Here is a 20,519-nt window from a genome sequence, read left to right as displayed (position 1 = left end):
TATATATATATATTTATATATAATATTTCATATTTGATTAATTCTATGCTAAATGTTTTTCAATCTCCTGCACTCATGAAGTTGTGAGGGCTTGAAAATACTTGAAAAATAACCCAGTTTAATAGACTCAAAATTAATCAGAATTGTTATTAAATAAAAGTATTTGTGGGTGATTGCAGATCATTGTGAGCAGCTCAGGTGGGAGGCGTGGACTGATTTATTTCATGCAATGAAACTGTGGTTTTGGAAATTGGCAGTCAGTTCAATGGCAATAGTTTCTTCAAGTGTTCTCGCACTATCACTATAGCTGTGTGAATTTAGTTCATTTGCCAGTAAAGAAGTGCTGCAAAAGTAGGAAGGAGACTGGTGTTGATTGTGGGTGTACCGAGTAAGGGTTTTGTCATAGGACAGATTTGGATTTAGACAAATAGATCAATTATTAAAAAAAGCTTCATAAAGTTAATACTGAGCAATAACTAAACAACTTACCAACAAATGAAACTAGTAATATTATGATTCTACTATTCAAATCAAAAATGTTTTCTTGATAGCAGCACCAAGAGTAGCTGTCAGTAACTTTAATGATATCAATGTCCTGTTTAGGTGACCTTTAAAGTGAGTGATCATACATAAAATGAAGAAGTCATAGTGTAACAATATCTAGCTTTGTTTTGGAATGATTCTTTTAAAAAATGAATTGGAAATGTCGCATTTAAGCCCCTTTTCCATTAGTACCTACTTGGATCAACTCACCATGGTTCGCCACGGTTTTCCATTAGGTCCTGATACTACCTGGTATCAGGTACTTCTTTTAGCACCTGCTTGGCTGGGATTCCGAGCAATCTGAGCAGGTAATAAAATGTGACATCGTCACACTGCATGCCACTGACTGGCTGTTCAGTCGCGTCTCTTGAGAGCATCAAAATCAAAAGTGACATTTTTGAAACGTGACAACAGAATAAATAATGTTAGTAATCCCTATCATAAATCTGATAAACTCATATAAATGGCACTATATTAGTTATTACAGTACCATTTAGAAAAGCATCTATGTACACAAGAACACCATGTACAGACCACACATAAAAATGTATTTTATTTAGTGTATTAACAAATCGTATTATACATTTTATAGACAGTGTTTTTGTAACTTTTGCTTCACAAACAACAGCATTATAAAAATAAGAGCACATGTAACATATATTGTGAACATGATACATTGTTTGTCAGCAAGTCCGGAGTAATACAGCATTTATTTATTCACTTTGTTTATGGCAATGACTATTTTCTTACAAAAATGTGAAGTAGAGCTTAAAAAAATGAGTGATTTTATCATGATATGAAAAGCAAAAAGAACACGGTGCCCATAATTTTCCAGCCAAAGAAGGAGGACTGTGATATTAAAACAATTACTTATGTTGGGCTTTTTTTTAGAAAGCAAATGTAGCGAGGAACATGCTGGTGTTGAAATGAAATGAGTGAGGTGACTACATTGCTTGGGTAATATTTTATCAGCAAAAGCCTTTTCTTTACGTATGTGAGCAATTCAGATTTGTGCAATCTACAAACATCAGCACGCTGGCAAAATATCAGTGATGGCAAATATTGAAATTCATATTAATAACTATTAAAGTTATTGTTTTCATCAGGAGAGAAAAAAAAATCAAACAATGAGGCAAGTATGGTGAAATCCTCCTTATTTCTAAGACGTAATACAAATTTATACCAAAAGCTGACATAAGAATCTCAAATGCACTCTTGAGACCCATGACAACAAATAACATGTCCCCCAAATGTCCCTTGCACTGCTCCAGAATTGCTCTTAACTATCGTCAGAGTTGTGTGGTGACTGCTCTTCCATCTGTGCGCCTGGCCACCTGCCCACTTCTTAGCTACATAATTTGGTTGTTTCGTATTCCATCGAGTTTGGCTGCTTGGCACTGAAAGTCTGCAACGCTGCCTGGATCCTGGCAACATCTGTAGTGGACAGTTTGAGCCGGTGCCGCAGCAGACAGGAGAACAGGTCCAGTGGCTGAGCTCCTGGTGGGGAAAGCCTGTTGACCCGATCCCGGATCTCCAGCAGCTGCAGCAGGGCTGAGTCCTGCGATCCCTGAGTATATGGGTAGTCCAGCTGTAAAATCAAGTCCTGGATCGCTTCCGGGTCAAAGTGCATACTATAGCCGTACACCTGGATGCTGTTGATCTTCATGTAGCCTAGATTTCGTCCCGATTCCAGGTACTCCAAGGGTTCATAATATACAGTTCCATTCCCGTTACTTGAGGTGCCCCTGATCCGGCTCCGTAGATAAAAATGCACTGTCTCAAAAAATGTTTTCCACTTGTTGCCTAAAGTCAGAGTCCAATTATAACAGTCATAAGGAAGGTCTAATTTAGTCCTCTCCCAGTCTGGATAGTTCTTCTGCTCAATGGGCATGATCCAGCTCTCTGAGTGGCTCCCGCCAAACGGATTGATATAAACAGACAGCATGGGGTCCAGAGTAATGTTCTTGGTAAGGCAGATCTGTAGAGACATCCCCAGGAGCATGTGGACATGGTTTGACTTGTATTTGTTACTTTTCAGTGTCAGCAGCATTCTCTTCCTCCACGATGGGTCAAACCAATTATTCAGCCTGACGTCATTGCTTACAAAGATGCCGTGAATGCTGATGCGGTTGTCACGTTTCTGGAGAAGATAGCGCAGCTCCATGTCCTGCAGGTCAGTCTCAAAGCCTATGTAGTGGTCAGTGGAGTCTGGCACTTCGTTGCGGCACACACCCTGGCTCAGCATGTAACCCTGGTTGCAGGTGGCGCAGCGGGAGCGATTCTCATAGGAGCATGACGCACAGGAGGTGCCCTCCCCCACTGTGCATGGGATCAAGCCCTGGCAGGGAGGATGCTCATAAGGGCAGGAGCAGCTCCGGGTTTCCTCCAGGTAAGAGCCGATGTGATTGTTTTCACTGCAGTACATGATGGAGAGGATGTAGTTCAGCCAGTAGCTAAAGGGCCTGCGACAGAGACGGAGCAGTGGGTAAGATTCATTGTTGATGCAGAGTACATAACACAAGAATCACATGGCTTCAAACATTAATCTCATTGTTTCTAAACCAAACAACAAAAAAATCTATATTTTGATGACAAACTCAATGCTCCTCTGTATGGAGAAAACCTGTGAGCCACTTAGTTTGATAGTGATCATCACGTATGCTTTTCATCAATGTGAAGTCTCACAATCCCATTTACTGTCTTCGCTCACATCTCTTTTCCCTTTCGGGTCATTATGCTTACATCAGGTGCTTTCTCTTTTGTTGGGTGTTGAGTTTCTACTTTATTGTCAAATATAATATTTATAAAATGTTCCTGATTGTTCACATCAGGTAAGCTGAGTAATTATTAGACGGTCATATAACTTTGAGTAATTTGACACTTCATTAAGAATAAACACTGTATTTTAATTTTTAAGAATTATAGTGCATACTTTCTTTCTTTGTGGAAGCTGTTACATTGTAAAATCTATAAACACAAACAGAGATGACTCAGGATAGAAAAAGCATTTTTCCCCACACATACTTAAAAAATATAAACAATAAAAAAAACACTTTGCATGTATTTCTTTTCAGATTTTTGCCTATAAATAAGAAATGCAGTGGATATAGATGGGAAGTTGAACAATAAATATGTGGGCATGAAATGAAAATATGGCTATGGATATAGCAGTTATGCGGTACTTCACAATTATGAAGCCATGAAATGTAAATGTCAAAGTCCCTCTGTCTTCTCCTGCTCTATATGATTCGTTAATGACACATGAAAATATGTTAAATGTAATTTAGAGCAACCAACTCTTGCACTGTAAGGAGTAAAACTGAGTCATTACTTTAACTAACAGATTGAAACTATGAGTTTCATATGCATGGTTAAGTGCTTTCTGAAGAAACACAGCTAAGTTAAATTTTGTCTGCTTCCTGACTAGACTCTGTAGGGGAGGGAAGGTGCATTATGGGGGAGATCAACAGTCATTGCTTGTTCTGTATCACATCATAATCTCAAGAGACCAATGCCTGCTACGCAAGTCCCACATTTAAGCGATTCATTCAAATCCTTCAATGTTTTCATGAAATCCCTGTAGAAAAGATTTCCTGTCCACTTATCCAGTCTAAAACGCATCCTACTATAGATGGATCACTTGTCGTTTCACTACAAATATGCAAGGTCAAAAAAGATGATGAGTTAGAAATACACCCATTTTATATTTAGTGCTAAGAAAACGAGCTAATTGGGTAATTGGAAAGTCTCCCTCTGTAAAATAAGCTAATGCTAATTACGTTACAATTTTTATGTTGTTTACTTTGGGCAGAGCTGAAAATACTAAAAGGATACACTCTTGTTAAAAGCATAAACAACCAAAGCAACCACAAATGGTAATCAAAACATAGCTTCGGCTTCGGCATCACACAAAATTTCCTATAAAACAAAATTAGGTTTAATAAGAGGCTGATAAAGATCACATTAAGAAAATACATCATTTATTTAAGTTGGAAACGTGCAGAGTCTAGTCTAGCCCTATGTACATCTAGAACCATACATATAGTATATGATTAGCAAAATGCTCTATTTATTCCAAGCCACAAACTATATCGGTGAAGCAATATACCGAAATTGTTTCTGAATGAAAGAGCAGATGGAATGCATGACAGGAACATAATGTGGTAAATTAGTCTGTCGCTTGCTATGTTCCACATCTGTCAGATTTTTTAATCCACTTTTGTTCTTTAGCAGAGTGGCTGTTCTGTTGCTGTAGCCGTGTGCAGCTGGTAAATTAATTTAAGGGAAACAAAAGTGCATGTATAAGTAATTTACATCTAAAAAACATAATTTTGAAGGGAAAAGTACCATTTGTTCAAACAGTTGTTAGACTAAAGAAATTAAACTGCACTGTGTGTGTGCTGGTGAGTGTGTGTATCACTGGGAGTTTGATCCCATGATAAACAGTAGCGTTAGCCCTGCATCGGACTGGCCAGGCTGTAGCCCGCCTCTCGCCCTGGGATAGCTGGGATAGGCTCTAGACCCCCTGCGACAATGATAAGGATAAGCAGAAGAGGATGGACAGATAGATGAATAAATGTTAGATGTAATTCCTAAATCAGGCTTTTTTACCCTTTTCCACAAATTATTTTAGCTTCTCAATGTTTAGTACATTGACTGGAAAAGCATTTGATATATTCCTATATCGACACAAATACTATGAAAGTATAGTATTTGTGTCATATATTTACTGCAACAAATAAATGCAGTAAATATATGCAAAACATTTTTGAAAAACATTTTTATATTTTGGATATGAAGTAATTGATTATAAAAAAGATGCTATAATACATGTAATATTCTACTGAGTCAATATTTAAACCAGCTATCAAACTGGATACGATCGAGTTGTGTTTGAACTTACACAACATATTTAAATGGATTTCGTCTACACAGTCCTGCATATCTAGATTCTAGTTGGGCTGGAAAAATACACACAAATGGTGAAGCTAAGCAAAGTGATGATAAGGGTGAAACTGTGTACTAAACAGCTGGATAAACTAACATACTGCTGCTGCAGACTTCACAGTTATATGAAAAAAAATGGAAATAAATGATTGTGAGTTCACTGATATTGTCAGTTCTGTGCAAAAAGCAATATATTCAAATGTGTTTTTTCCACTTTAATTGAGAAAACAATTATTTAAAAAGAAACATGGCTTAGAACACCTTCCAGTGGTAAAAATAACTAAATATATAAACTTGTGATTGCGTTTTCTTTTCTTTTCCTTTCTTTTTGTTTTCTAGCTCTATAATTTGTTCCCTCCAGTGTACTGTACTTTTACTCACTAATGATGCATATCTTAGGAAAAAATAATTATCATGCAGAGCTAAAGTCTATAGAAGGCTTCTGGTGTTTCTTAGTTTCGAGACCATTTTTTTGTTCTTCTTTTATAAGTGCTTTGAACCGGCAAGCCCCCTCTAGTATTCCAGCATCACAGTGAGCGCAGTCAGTGTGATGTGGAGAAAAACAGAAAGGAGCAAAAGACTTTTTCTTTTTCCTCAAATCAAATTTTAAATCTGGTGACATTTTGTCAAAAGATAGTCGATGTAATGCGTTAACAGTCTTAACGGCATCCAGCTTGTCTGAAACTCATCAGCGAGAGTCAGTTGTGCATATCTCACCTCCAGAGTGGAGACTGTGCACAGCAAGAGAGAGGAAGCTGTCTCGCCATCATAAGCACATTTTGTCAGCAGGACATGTAAACTGTCATGGAGACGCACTGTGCAGTATGGGCAAAAGAGAAGCCGGGTGTTCACTCTGCAATCTGTTCATTGTCTGTCAGTTCATTTCACACAGATCAATGCCACAAACGAACTTTCTCCTTCTGCCACAGAGTACATTTTTACTAGTGAAGAAAACTTCTCCTCTGCACTAGATACACTTCATTTTTTCCATTACAAGCCACATTTATTTACTTAGGCTGCTTCAGAAAAAGCAGCCTATCAGTTGTTTTTGTGCAGCTCCATCACGGCTGCCCTGACACCTCTTGTATTCACGGAAAAAAAATAAAAGGAAAAAAAAATACTGTACATAGTTCCAAAGACTGCGCTAGAAAGTTACAAAAGAAACTCCAAATGGATTTACAATGTAACAGCCTACATTTTTTTTTTATGTTTGCTTTGTCTTCATCTCACAAAGACCGTGAAGCTTTGGAACATGAATAATGGCTACAGAGATGTACAAATATTCCATATGAAAAACAAATCCTCTGTGAGCTGGGCCATTATGTACAGGGCGGTATGATATGTAAGGTAAATGAGGATAAAATCTTTGTATATTCTTGCTATAGATATATAACTATTCACTATTACATTGACAAAGGGCAGTACATTCTTCTGCTGTCTGAAGATTCATCTCAGCTCAAAACACTGCAAGTCGCCTATTTCATCATTGTAATTTAGCTGTTTGCAAGCTTTTATACACAGATGGGAACATTTACTAAACCTGTCACCATTTTCCATCAGGGATGAACATTTTGCATCTCTTTAATTTTTTTGCACAGCACAGATATTACTAAGAATATAGCTGTAAATGACCTCGGTCGCACCTAATTTGCATAAATTGCTACTAAGGAACATCTGATTCTGCAGCATTATGATGCTATATGAGGAAACGGTGCTTAGGACTGGAGCTGAAAGCCATTAAAAATCAAGTTAATATGATATGAGGGACCATCTGGAAACAGAAATGCAAAATCATGCGAAAAAATAACCATTTGTCGTTGTATTGAATCTTTTGTAGTATGACTAGTGCAGGACTGAGAGCTCAGCCACAATGATTTTGACCAATCTTTTAATCTGCCTTTATCGCTCCTATACATTTCCCCTTAAATATCAGAAATATACTTTTCCCTATAGCGATGGTCAATCTATAATGTTAATAACCTGAATACATTTCTATTCCCTTATAAGATCTTTGCAAATAAATGTCAGTATAGCTCATTTGGTTGTATAGAAAACCCATATACTAAAGGGGTGCAGTACCTTGAGTTTGAGACTGCAAATAAAAATTTGGATTCCCTAAATATACTACTTCAGGTGCACTAAACAAATTTTGTGTTCTATTTTTAGGAAACAAAACCTTTTCTTTACCTTGCTTAAAAATGTAAGCAAACACAACTGTGCTTGCAGCAACTCCGAATTTAACACTGCATATATGTACAGTGCTGTGAAAAGGTATTTGCCCTCTTCTTGATCTCTTAGTTTTTTGCATATTTGTTACACTTCAATGTAAAATAGTAATTGCCCCCTAAACCTAATAGCTGCTTGCGTCACCCTTTGTAGCAAGAACTATATCCAAGCTTTTGCAATAACTGGCAATGAGTCTTTCACATCACCACTTTGCTTTGTAGAATTGCTTTAATTCAGGCTCATTGGAGAGCTGAATTAAACAGCCTGTCTAAGGTGATGCTAAAGCAGCTCAATCTGATTTAAGCACAGACCTTAACAGGCCACTGCAAAATATTCATTTGGGTTTTTTTTAACCATCCAGGTGGAGTTGCTGGAGTCTTTCGGCTCATTGTCCATAACCCAAGTGTCCTTGAGCTTAAGGTCATGAACTGACAGACGGGCATTCTTTTTTAGATTTTTCTAGTAGAATTCATGGTTGCATCCATTTCAGCCATCAAGCCATCCATTTCATGTTGTCCAGCTGCTGAAACAGCAAAGCAGCCCAGACCATCATACTACCGCAACCATGTTTGACTGATGGTATGATCTTTCTATGATGCTATGTTTGTTTTTGCCAGATGTAACAGGACTCAAACCTTGCAAAGTTTCACTCTTGCCTTGTCACTCCATAGAATATTATCCTAAAAGTCTTGGGGATCATTGATATGGTTTTTGATAAATGTGAGATGAGCCTTTGTGTCCTTTAAGGTCAGCAGTGGTCTTTGGAAATCTCCCATGGTTGCACTCCTGGAGTAATTTTAGTAGCCACTCCTGGGAATGTTCACCAATTTTCAGTTTTCTCCATTTTCTCAATGGCTCTCCATTGTGGTTCACTGGAATCTCAAAACCTTAGAAATGGTTTTGTAACCCTATTCGTAGATGTCAATGACTTTGTTTTTCATCTGTTCTTGAGCTTCTTCAGACGCCAGTATAACGTATTTCTACAGGTTCATTTTTTAGGGATTTCTTGATTTAGTGTGTCTGGCAGTAATCGGGTCTGCATGTGGCTAATAAAATAGAACCCAGCTTTCCAAAAAATGTGATTAATTCAGGTGGGTTTGGAAAGCATTTTCTCCTTAATAAATGAAATCTCCATTTAAAAAAACTGCAAGTAAGAAAGCAGGTATGAGCCAAATACATGACTTACAACACTGTATGTTCCCATAGATTTTATAGGTAAATATGTACAGTTTGAATGAACAGAGATATATTTCCTCATTATAGAGGAAATGAAGGTGGGGGCAATTGGAGATTCGAGCTCTATATTTATTTAAAAAAAAAAAAAAAAATCACATTGCGGAGGATGAATATTTGGTTTCTCACCTGAAATAGCTCCTAAAATAAACCTGGATACTTCAGCTGCACTGACATAATTACATTTCTTTTTCATAAGCTTTTGTTGCAGACTATAGCTAAACTTTGTGGAGAAAAACACAAAAATAGATGGAATGATCAACAGAAGATCCACGGCAGATTTTCTTTAGTATATGATTTCATTGCAGTCAAGTTAACCAACAGGAAAAATGGCCCAAACTTTGCATATTCCTTTGAAACACTGCAAACTTTAATTTCACAGGAGGATAACTTTGATTTCCTGAATGTAAAGGAGACCCGGGCTGGGAGTGCAGCCAAGTCATCAGGTGTGACACTATAGCTCACTTCAGTGAGACCTCGGTTGAATATCAAAGTGCTAATGTATTGTGTGTATTATTAGCATAATGCCTAGTTCAGGGGATAACAAAGCACTGCGCACAGACCGGGCTGAGGAAAATAAATGAGCACTGCCGTTTGCAACGTGCTTGAAAGGACTTGCAACGTGGCTGCAGGCTTTGGAATTTTTGCTTATTTTTTCACACTCATGCGCGCAAACACACGGCCTAACACATCTGTATCCACAGAAAGGTCAGCAGGAATACTTATATTTCTCACCTCTCTCTCAGCATAATAATTTTGGGCTGAGTTTGACACCTTTTGCTGAGGGTGAAGAGCTTGTTGATAATGCGTCGTGCTTTGCTCAGGAGCTGCTGGGTGCTGAGCTCCAGCTGTTTGTAGCGCTGGAGAATGGTCGGCTCCGTTTTCCAGAAATATTGAATGGCCGATGCGTTCAGAGCATAGAATGTAGGAAGCCTTCGAACAAAGTTCTGGAACTCATCTGAAAGACAGAGGACAGGCAAGATAGTTTAGTCTGTGTTGGAAAGAAGTGGATGGTTCCTGTCTGACTTTGCCTAACTGACCTGAATGCTTTCTCACTATATTTGGCTAATTTAGTCAAGCCAAAATGAGAAAATCAGTTTGCAGAGTCCATGTAGACTGAAGAGCTGTGGGGCAAACTGGAAGTGATATTGTTTGAAGCATAGGCTAATAGAAAAAGGCAGAGCTAAATACGGTGTTGGGGTAAGATTCATTAATGAATAGCATACAGATTTTCTGCAGCAAGTCTGTCAGGGGGAAATCAGGATGGGCATGGAGCACAGAGGATAACATCTGTCAGCCCTTCAGAAATGCTGTTTGCCTCGTGTGCTAACAGATTACATTTCAATAACAATATCATCACAATCATGATTGGATGTATGGAAAATCGAAAACATGCTCACTTCTGATTAGAAAAAGACCGTGCTGTTTGTCTGGATAATAAAGCATCATTTTGGGAAACCAATTAAGCCCCAACGCCTTCCCTGCTGATTATGCAAAAAGCTTTACATGTTCCTGTGAAATTCATAAGCTGAGTGTTTTCTATGACCTGTATTTTGAAAACTAAAGAAAAATCACATGGTGCTGCCGCCACCACTATTTTTTTTCTTTCTTCTAATCACAGATTTAGCAGATTGTGTGCTATATTAATTTGTCTTAACTAAAATTAGTTTAAAAGATAAGACCATTACTGGCGTCCAATGAGATGACATAATCCAAGAACGAGTCTGTCTTTTAAAACATCCCATGCGTGTCTTCATCGTAATAACCATCACTGTGATTTACATTTTGAATAACAACAGGATTCTGTGTCAAAGAAGAATAAGAATATATCTCAGCTTATATAAATATTTTAGCATTGCGCTTAACTTATTGAAACATTAAAACATCAGTCATGCAAACATGCAATAAAAACAAGCTTAGTAGCAAAATGCAAATCTGACAAGACAAAGCAAGTTTAAGTGACACTGGCTGTTAAAGGATGTCATGTAAAAATAAAAATACATCCCAAAAAGACTGGCTAATATGGCTAATATCGAAAATACAATATTGTCAGATCATTGTCCAGTTATAGAAAAAAAGGAGAAAAAAACCCATAATCCATAAAAGTAGCATAAGAAGATAATTTTTCATTCATGAGAATATTGTTTGTTACATGTTTCAGTGTGTGTGAAATATATATAACAGTGCTGTCAGCGTTAACGCGGCAAATCTCCGTTAGCGAGTTAACGCGGATCGCCCCGTGCATGGGGCTGCACAGTGTCAATGCGTTAATTCTCTAACAGAGATTTGCTGCGTTATTGCGGTTATGGTGTTAACATCATTTTAACTAGATTAACGCTGACAGCACTAATATATAATATTAATGTAGACTGGCTATGCACACACTGTATAGAAGGATTACTATAAATATTATATTTCCCAATAAATTTAAATTTCCCAACTATTTTAACTTATTATTCTGGAAGACAAAAGGGGTTTAAGTGGTTGACTATGAAAATTAAAAACCAGGGTAACATAAATGTGTTCAGTCTGAAAAAAATAACTGTGGGAGTGGCTCAATAGCCACGTGTTTAGCTATTACATTGATACAAATGCCTCTAGCATTGAGTGGCTGGTTCTTTACTGCATCTTATTCCCCCTCCTCACATTTCCTGCCTCCTTCCACTGTCTAATAAAATGCCCAAAAGTGATTTTAAAAAAAGGAGCAGTAAATTGCTGATCCTTCAGCCAAATTATCAAGATTACACATCGTGCAGCTGGAATCTTTTTTGTCTCTAGCATCCAACTAAAGTCTAACCTTTCCAATAAAGAGTTAATATTACTCACTTTTATTAAGGCCTACAAGTACCTGTGTTATATATATATATATTGTGAGGATACAATAAGTAATCAATACTCAGACTATCATTCTTGCTTTTATTTTCTCTTGGTTACAATATTGCAATGGCATTTTATGGGAACCGAGAAAAGTGAACCTATTACTCCATTTTATAGAGTCCATGACCCTATACAGGTTGCCCATTACCCATAGAGCTGATTTTAACATTTTACTTATTAGTTTTAAAGTCCTTCATGCCCTGGCCCCATAATAAACAGTACTATAAGTATTGAGCCATTCCTCCTTTCTCTATTTCTTGCTAGAAATGTAGTGAAATGTGCAACCATACATGAAGATACAATATATCCGGTAAAAAAATATTATTTCTTTAAGTAGTCCTCAGAGATAGCTGTAGAGGATTCTTGAAGAACATTCCAAAGCTCTTCTCTGGATGTTGGCTTCCTCCTGCTCACATGATGACAACAGTTTGAACCAAAGACTTCAAACTTGGATTCAAGTTTGAAAGACTTGGCCACTGATTCTCAGTCCATGTTCTTGTGTAATCTGGGATACCTCAGACCCCTTTTCCCCATTTCCCTTGCTTCAAAATGGCTTCTTGTGAAATCGTCTAAGTTGCCCAACAAGAAAACTGAAGGGGAGGCTGGAATGGCACCAAAAACTTCTGAACAGGTGGATGTAATTGTCAGGTATATTGCCCTGACAGTGTGAGCAGCTGTTAGACAACACAAAACCCAACGTGAACATCCGTTGACCCATTTGGTGCACTCTATGCAGGATTTTGTATTGTATTAATTGTAGATTGGGGTTTCTTGTCATTTTAACAGAGAGTTTTCCTGCATATTTTAGTTTGCAGTATTCAGTAATTTGGGGGTTTTGAGATTGAGGAATTGTACCACACTTAATGGTGTTTGTAATTTAACTTGATAAGGCTTAAATTTCTTTTTTTATTATAGATTTAATTTGTTGATATTCTAAAAATCTATTCTCGTTAATCCCATGTTGTAAAACTAATCTGTCAAATAGAATAGTCTAGTCTTTCAAATAGATGTACCAAGTATTTAATTCCTTTGAAGTTTATCATATTGTTGTTTTGTAGGATATTAGGGTTGTTCCAGATGGGTGTACATTTACATGGGATTAGTGAAGACTCAGTTTTAGAAATTCTTGACAGCCATCCTTCCATTGAAAGCATTGCTGTTGGGGCTTTGGTGAACAGTAGATGGAACTTAGGTTATCTATATCTAGTATTAAAGCTTGTTTGAAAGATTTGAGTGTCACAAACATGGTAAAAATCAGAAAGTAAGATGGGGGCAAATACTTTTTCACAGCATTGTATGGCAGGTTTTCAGCTAATATCTCTTTGCTGGTGTAAAAACCCTATTTGATGCCAGTCAGACTGTGTTATTGTTGCTATTTTTTCTAGGTTCAACTAAAAAAATGGAAACAATTTATGGTACTTAATGTACCTGATGATGTAGTTTTAAATTTGTTCTCTATCTTGTATTTATGTGTTGGCACAACATTGGTTTATCCCTTGAGTTAAGCACTGTTTAAATTTTTAAATGATTAATCGGTCTGTGTTATGTGAGTTAATAATTTAAAAAAAATGGTCAGGTACAAGGACTAGTCTTGAAAATGAGTGAAAAAGCAGCAAATGTCCAAAGAAAAACTTTGAAAGACCTTCACAAAGCTTGGAGAACTATGTCTCAGACCTACTTAGAAGAAAAATTAAAAGAAGTCTGGCTCCTTGGAAGCAAATGATAGGCCGTGAGCTCACAGTACTACACACTGTACTACTTGCACAGTAATAGCTCAGCCTCAAATCCTCAGGCAGAAACCTGTTAAAAATTCCTATGTCAGTCTTAAACACAAAATGCAATCGAGCATTTGCTCTTAGGACTCCTTGTTAGTGGAATGGTCTGGCTCACTTTGTCAGTGTCTTCTTTTAAATCACAGATCAAGACTTACTTCTGTTGCAGTGCTTTTTGTATTTTTTTTTATTTTTATTTTGTATCCTTGACATTATTGGCATACTTCCATCTTATTTCTATTTATGTTCATTCCTTACAATGGATTCACATTGTATCTTGTTCTTATTTTGACATTGAACCTTGAGTTTTGACCTGTTTTAGTGGATATGTAAATTGTTTTTGTATTTTCTTCCCAGTAAGTTTGCTGACCCTGTGTTTCTGGGAGGAGTAGCAGATTTGACTTGAAAAATGGGCAAAACAATAGGTACATTCACTTCTTATCATTATTGATTATTTTATATTGTCATTTGGCTCCTTAAGTAGGAAACATATAGAATATAGGTGTACTTTCAGGCTAAAAAACAATACTGATTAATTAAATATAGTTAGCATCATGGCAAAATCGTAATGTTGAATAACCATCAGAAGGTGGGAATGGCAAGTAACTTCTTAACTACACTATTATTTTATCACCAAGACAACAATACCTCATCCCTGGAAACTTACGCTCTAATGACCATTATTACCTTGTCAGCTGCTGAACCCAGGAAGGTAACGGCATTTTCCTTTTGTACAATTTTAAAAATAGAAGACACTGTCAGATTTTCAGGAACACAAGTACAGACACAGCGTGGGTCTTATCAAAAATAACACAAGGAGATTGAAGGGTAACGACGCGTGTAAGGAGGCTTATTTGGCAGGGTTTTCTTAAATTACTTAATTATGAGGTTATAATTAATAACTTATGCGTCTCAGTAGTCCGGTAACTTTAAGCATGTATTTGACTTACTGCAACATATCGCAGTTTATTTAGACTAAAGCCTCTTGGATCTCTCTTGGATATGAAGTGCACTCTCTTATTTATGCTCTCCTGAGTCTAGTTTTTCACACTGTTTCAATGCTCTGTTATGACTATGGTTTGTCTTAGCCAAACACTGAGATAGGATACTGATCCAGGTATAAAAGATATGATGTCTTAATTATTAAACAGTTACCACTCAGTGGGTGGTGGGACTTAAAACAAATCATGTCCACCATCCTCTGATGGTAGGAAGCTCATTTAACAATAAGAGTTATGATTATTAATCTCTCTGCTGCTGGTGCGAGTTGTCCTCTATTAGATTGACTATACAAGTAGATCCTCGGGGGTTTCAAGGAAACTTATTTTTCATTATTTAATACAGCAGTGTAACTGCAGTTCTCTGGGCACCTTGCTGCTTAAGTCATTGCCAACTGCGCACTAATCAAGTTGCCCTTAGTACAGAAGCATGTAGCCGGTAATAACACACAGCCAGCTAGGTGCACTGAAAACAGCTTAAGGCAGAGCTGGAAATGAGTGAAACAGCAAGATGCCCTTAGAGCCTGTGGATGCAGCACAGTTTTAATAATGACAGGGGAACATGGAGGCAGAGCTATGCTGCAAGATACAGTAAAATTCAAGACTGAGGAAGAAGAGTTTGACATAACGGTCAACGGGTACATTAGTGGAAAAAAATGCAAAAGCTAATGAGACATTGGTTAATACAACTGCAACATCATTGCTAGTGCTATTACTAAGCTATTAAATTGTATTCTGCTAACAGATTAGAGCAACTGTATTGTGTTTCAAATGGCATGACAGCTCCTACCGCAGTGAAGAGCTTACTTCTGACTGAATCTCTGTTGACCCAGTAATATTGCTGTAATTGCTCCTCTTTCATGTACTGGACTTTGTAAATCATCCATGCATTTTTTTTCCTAAAGACAGGTTCAAAGGTCACAAAAGAGTTATTAATCTGAATGCTCGAAAAGTGGTTTGATTTTCACCAGAGAAATTTTATTAATTTCATTATTTTGCTGTTTCTACTACGTCAGCTATTTACTTAATACCTCTTGCTGTATTAGGCCACTAAGACAAGTGTTACTGATCAATAATCAGTGCTGCTTTACGGCAGGATTGGATTTATAAGATTTTTACATCAACACAATGAAGTAAGGTACCTTCATTTCATTCATTTGTTAAGAGCCTTAACCTAGCTGATATTTAATTGTTTTAGAATACCTCCTCAAAACATCCTTTGTTTTACAGAAATCACACATCTTTTAATATTAATGATCCTCATACTTTGTAAGTCACAGAAAATTGAACATATCATTAAATCATCGAGGCCATGAAGTCAAGCTCAGCCGCAATCCAGGAAGATCAGCTGCTCTAATAGAAGTCCACATCAGCTGATGGATGGATAGCTTTTACTCTTTTACACATCCATCTCGCAAATCTTATACAGTGATTGCCATTTGTGTACCCATGTTCATCCATAGAAAGGCAGGGAGGTTCCACCCATGCTGCTAGATAGATATTACTGCAGACAATAGTTATCTGCAGATAATGCAAATAATCTTCTTACTGAATGTAAATCAAAGACAATTAATGTAAGCTGTTGCATGCAAGAATTCCAAATAATACTAAATAAAAGGTGTGTGCTGATATGTACAACTGACAATTTGTTATGATCAGGAAATGGTTTAATAGTTTATTTCCCTCAAAAACCCTGAAAACAGATAAAAACAATAAAATTAAAACATGTGCAGAACAGGGAAAAAATCTGTTGTGTCTAAGTAAGTTAAGTGAACAGGGCTTCTTAGTTGTTTTCATAACCATGTGTGTTTGCAAGAAGCTGCAAACACATGGGTCCAAAAAGTATTACACTGTGTAATGTTGAATTTCTATTGCATAGATTGGATGTAATAGTCCCTTTTTCAAAGATCGTCAGTTTGATTTTTCCATCAGTGCCTCCAACAACAGGGTGCTATTTGCAGTCAGTGAGAGGGTCATTTAAAATGGCATAAATAAATAAATAAATAAATACAAATAATAAAACACTGACCTGACTCTTCAAATTCTTGGTTAGCCATGTTCCAGGAATCTCGGATTTGCAGCAAACTAGCTTCCATAGCCCTCAGATCCACCTCGGGGCAATTACACTGTGGATAGTCGACGGCACACTGGCACCAGCAGTCGTTGTTTCGGCACACAAACTGGCCCTCCTCATTACAGCCAATGTAGCTAAGAGCTGCTTGCACAAACCTGGCCCTCAGATACTCTGGCAGAATGGCCTGGAGGCCTAAGGCAAGGACAAAAACAGGGCACAAACATGGAAATGTCACATGGATGAATGAAGTGGGAGCTGTAAGCACTTTAGGTACTGCAAAAATTGTGTTTAGATAGCTTTTCTATGGTAGATCTGTAAATCACCGAAGACCAGCTCTCATTTTCTTTCTTTTTTTTTGTCTCCCATGCTTGACATACACTTGGCGTCAGATGCAATATGCTGAGATTCACTTTAAGTTTTAGTTTTACTGTGTAGTTCTGCTACTTTTGTTCTGAATCATTACTGCCCAGGATTCACTTCAGAAGTCTGCAAGCAATGCATGGCTAAAAAAGAAAAAAAAAGAAGAAAAAAGAAAAAGAGTGATTGAAGCTAAATTCATTCTGACACTCTCGTGTTGCAGTTATAGGCCTGCCAGAGAACAGACACTGTGACAATTCCATCAGAAATTGGGGGAGTTCAATTATGGATGGCCAACCTTGCAAATGAATCTTGTTTTCAGGGCTCTGAACCAAAACGGAGCTGACAGAGTCGAGGTTGTCATAGTTACTGCATCCAAGAGGACCCGTCCTTGTTTCGGTCACCTAAAGGGAGGAAAACAGAGGGGCATAACAGCAATTCATACTGTGAAAGTAACTCTCTAATGGCATTAAATATACAAACACATACAGAGAGTGAGCTATGACAAAGGAGGATGGAAGTGAACGCAGATCATGCAGAATAAGATTAACAGTCATTCCCTCTACATCTCCTCTTCTGAGAAACACTAAATATATTACAGATTATTTAGACTTCTCCATTGAGCAAATCATATTTAGGATAATGACTCTGTGAGCCAGTGAGCTGGAAATTGAGTTGTGATCGGGTCCGCAGCGTAAGGCGTAATGAGTAAGTTGGGGTGTCATCTGTCAAATTCATCTCTACATTGTGTTTACCCAGTATAATACCCACTGACACCAATAACATGCTAAAATGCATTGTAAGCCCGTGTAAGCATGTCATCTTCAATTATACACCTGAGGGTTTGTGTAATTGCTTGGTTCAAACTTTTACAGGAGGCATGCAATATTGTTCCAAGACTACGTAGGTTGAAATATGATGAGAGGATTGGCAGCATACTCATCGCGGTAAACAGTGAAGCCATTTTTCAGACTCGATGATGACAGATTCATTTTTACATGTTAATGTTTTACTGCAAAATGACGGATACAAATACACATTAGATCAGATGCAGTCGGAGGAATGATTTGGTAATCCCATAAATCCTCACAACAGTTCTATTTCTGACGAAACTAAGCAGCACACCAGAGGCTCTGTGCGACTGCAGGAACACAGGAGCACTTTGAAGTGAATCAGCTTCCTCGCATGTTCGTGCTAACACGCTCGCCAGGTATAATGTTCAACCGTTTCATTTTTGCATGCTAACAGTTGCTAATTAGCACTAAAAACAAAAGATCATTAGCTTTCCAGATATATGATTCATGGTGTAGTCACATAATAAAATCCTGTGGTGTACCTCATCATAGAACAGACAGTATTTAACATAGACAAACACACAATAAATAAATATAAGCAACAGAGAATTTTTTTATACAATAAGATATGTAACAGGCAAACAGTTTTAAAAAAAATGTTGTAAAGTGCAGTTGTCTGCAGCATGTCCTCAGCTCTTTTAAGGCATGACTGGTGGTTTTTGTTTTTAAACTCCTTTACCTTCTTCCAGATGGCAGAGAGACAAACTACGGAGCCCCGCAAGGGACATGGGAGAAAAAAAATTACAATGAACTTTTGTGAGATCTCGCAAAACAAACTCGAGATCTCGCAAAACTAACTCGGGATCTCGCAAATCTTTTGCGAGGTCTCACAAAAGTTGAATTCCAACAATGGCGGCAGCTACTTAGTTGTAATATTACTCTTTCTGGGTCACAAAATAAACTTTTAAGATATTTTGAGGCGTGAATGTAGTGGTGTAAATGTCAAATATCTGCTCGGTTTACAAGACATCACATATTTGCAAAAGTGCTGCGACGTTTTCGGAGATCTGACACCCACCATCTCGAAGCTAACAGGAGGTCGAGACCTACTACAGGAGGAGGAACACCGCTCTCCCGGCACATCGTGCCTCGACCCCCTGGTCGGCTTCGAGCTGGCGGCCTCCGAAGTATGCGGCTAAAAGTTTTGCGAGTTTTCCCGAGTTTGTTTTGCAAGATCTCGCAAACCTTTTACGAGATCCCGAGTTTGTTTTGCGAGATCTCGCAAAAGTCCGTCTTAATTTTTTTTCCTCCCATGTCCCTTCCGGGGCTCCGTAACAAACAGTTAATTTACTGGAAGGGTTAAGTCTGCAGCAATGCAGCTGGCCTTCTCCTGAACACGGTCAGCATACACCGAGTCTAGGTTTAAGAGAGAACTACCCACAATCCCATGTGCTGTTTTCACTCCCAGGTCCAAGTCCTTCTTGTCCTATTTTGTGTAGCTGTCATTTGCTTAGTGTCATAATGGTGGTAAATTAATACATATCTGGGATCAAAATATATTTACTTTGTATGTGTATTTCATCATCAACATGAACATTAAAATGGCGTGACAAAATGATGAGGCAATTAGAACTAAGAGCAAGTGTGACTGACTGAATATAAAAGCATAGTATAAAGCCATATTGGACTGGCTTCATTTTACACTGGCTCTTATGGTAGGCTCTTAGTCTAAATGATGTTCTATATGACTGTTTGTCATTATGTCCCAGAAGGTGATGGAATTATAGTTCTAAAGAAATCTCATTTGTGACAGGCACATCTGTGACATACATTTTAAAGATACAGTTAAGGAACTGACTAACTACTGTACAACCTGGGAAAAAGCACTGAATTTGTACAAAATCTGCACAACTTTGGAAAACTAACCAGGGTGACAGCCATAATCTTTTCCAAAGATATTGCTGCTTGCTTGTTTGGCTGAACCATCTAGATTTTCCACTAATTTAGCATTTGTCTATATCTAAAATCATTCATTATTTTAGTCATTAGTGCTCAAAACCCAGTGGCATGTCACGGCAAATCCCTTGTTTTCGATGTTTTCTGTGGTGACAAACAGCTTTCGAGCTGTGTGATGTTTCTAAATTTTCTGTCTTTGAGGCAAACAGATAACACAAAGAAGAAACAGAAACATGGAAACCGTAAACCACTGAAACGTTAATCAAACTAGTTATTCTTATTTATGTTTCTTTTAAAATCAGTGACACACAAGACAATACTTGGTCATAGGTGTATAATGTGAGATTAACACAGTGTAACAAGCTTATTTTTGGCAACTTTTAGTCCACCTGTGGAGGCGCAGAAAACATAACTATACTTCTGGCAGTGGGTGTGTTTGCTTCAATCATGACCAATCAAGCACCCCATTTTTCAGTCGCTCGAAACAAGCGCAGTTGGCTGTGATGGTAGTCTGACAATTTGGTGACTGAGAGAAGAGAGTGGGGTAGGCTTCACAACGAAAAACTTTACCCAGAGGAAATTGATGTGGCTGTGTGGGAGGTGTAAAGTCTTGATGAAAGAATAAATTACAACTCGAGCAGGCTACTGACAGTTTGAGGAGATTACATTACTGCAGCTTGAGGGAAGTAACAGACTCGGTTTGCACAAGTTTCTCTTTCCCTGAGAGAACTCTTAGATAAGT

At 37.7% G+C, this 20,519-nt stretch overlaps 1 protein-coding gene across 1 annotated transcript in view; it reads right to left on the bottom strand.

The window, feature by feature from the left end:
• Nucleotides 1-1,434: 1,434 nt before the first annotated feature.
• The window catches only part of brinp3a.1 (bone morphogenetic protein/retinoic acid inducible neural-specific 3a, tandem duplicate 1), a 60,468-nt gene continuing 41,383 nt past the window's right edge, over nt 1,435-20,519 (bottom strand). The window contains exons 6-9 of the mRNA XM_040046373.1: nt 17,326-17,431; nt 16,626-16,862; nt 9,685-9,907; nt 1,435-3,005 (exon numbers count right to left, since the gene is read on the bottom strand). Of these exons, the coding sequence (XP_039902307.1) occupies nt 1,889-3,005; nt 9,685-9,907; nt 16,626-16,862; nt 17,326-17,431 (1,683 nt within the window). The 3' untranslated portion in view covers nt 1,435-1,888. The remainder of the gene's footprint in view (nt 3,006-9,684; nt 9,908-16,625; nt 16,863-17,325; nt 17,432-20,519) is intronic.

The sequence above is a fragment of the Simochromis diagramma genome, unplaced genomic scaffold, assembly GCF_900408965.1.
Source record: "Simochromis diagramma unplaced genomic scaffold, fSimDia1.1 OVJJ01000553.1, whole genome shotgun sequence".
Taxonomy (NCBI): domain Eukaryota; kingdom Metazoa; phylum Chordata; class Actinopteri; order Cichliformes; family Cichlidae; genus Simochromis; species Simochromis diagramma.
This window is presented reverse-complemented; position numbering and strand designations above follow the sequence as displayed.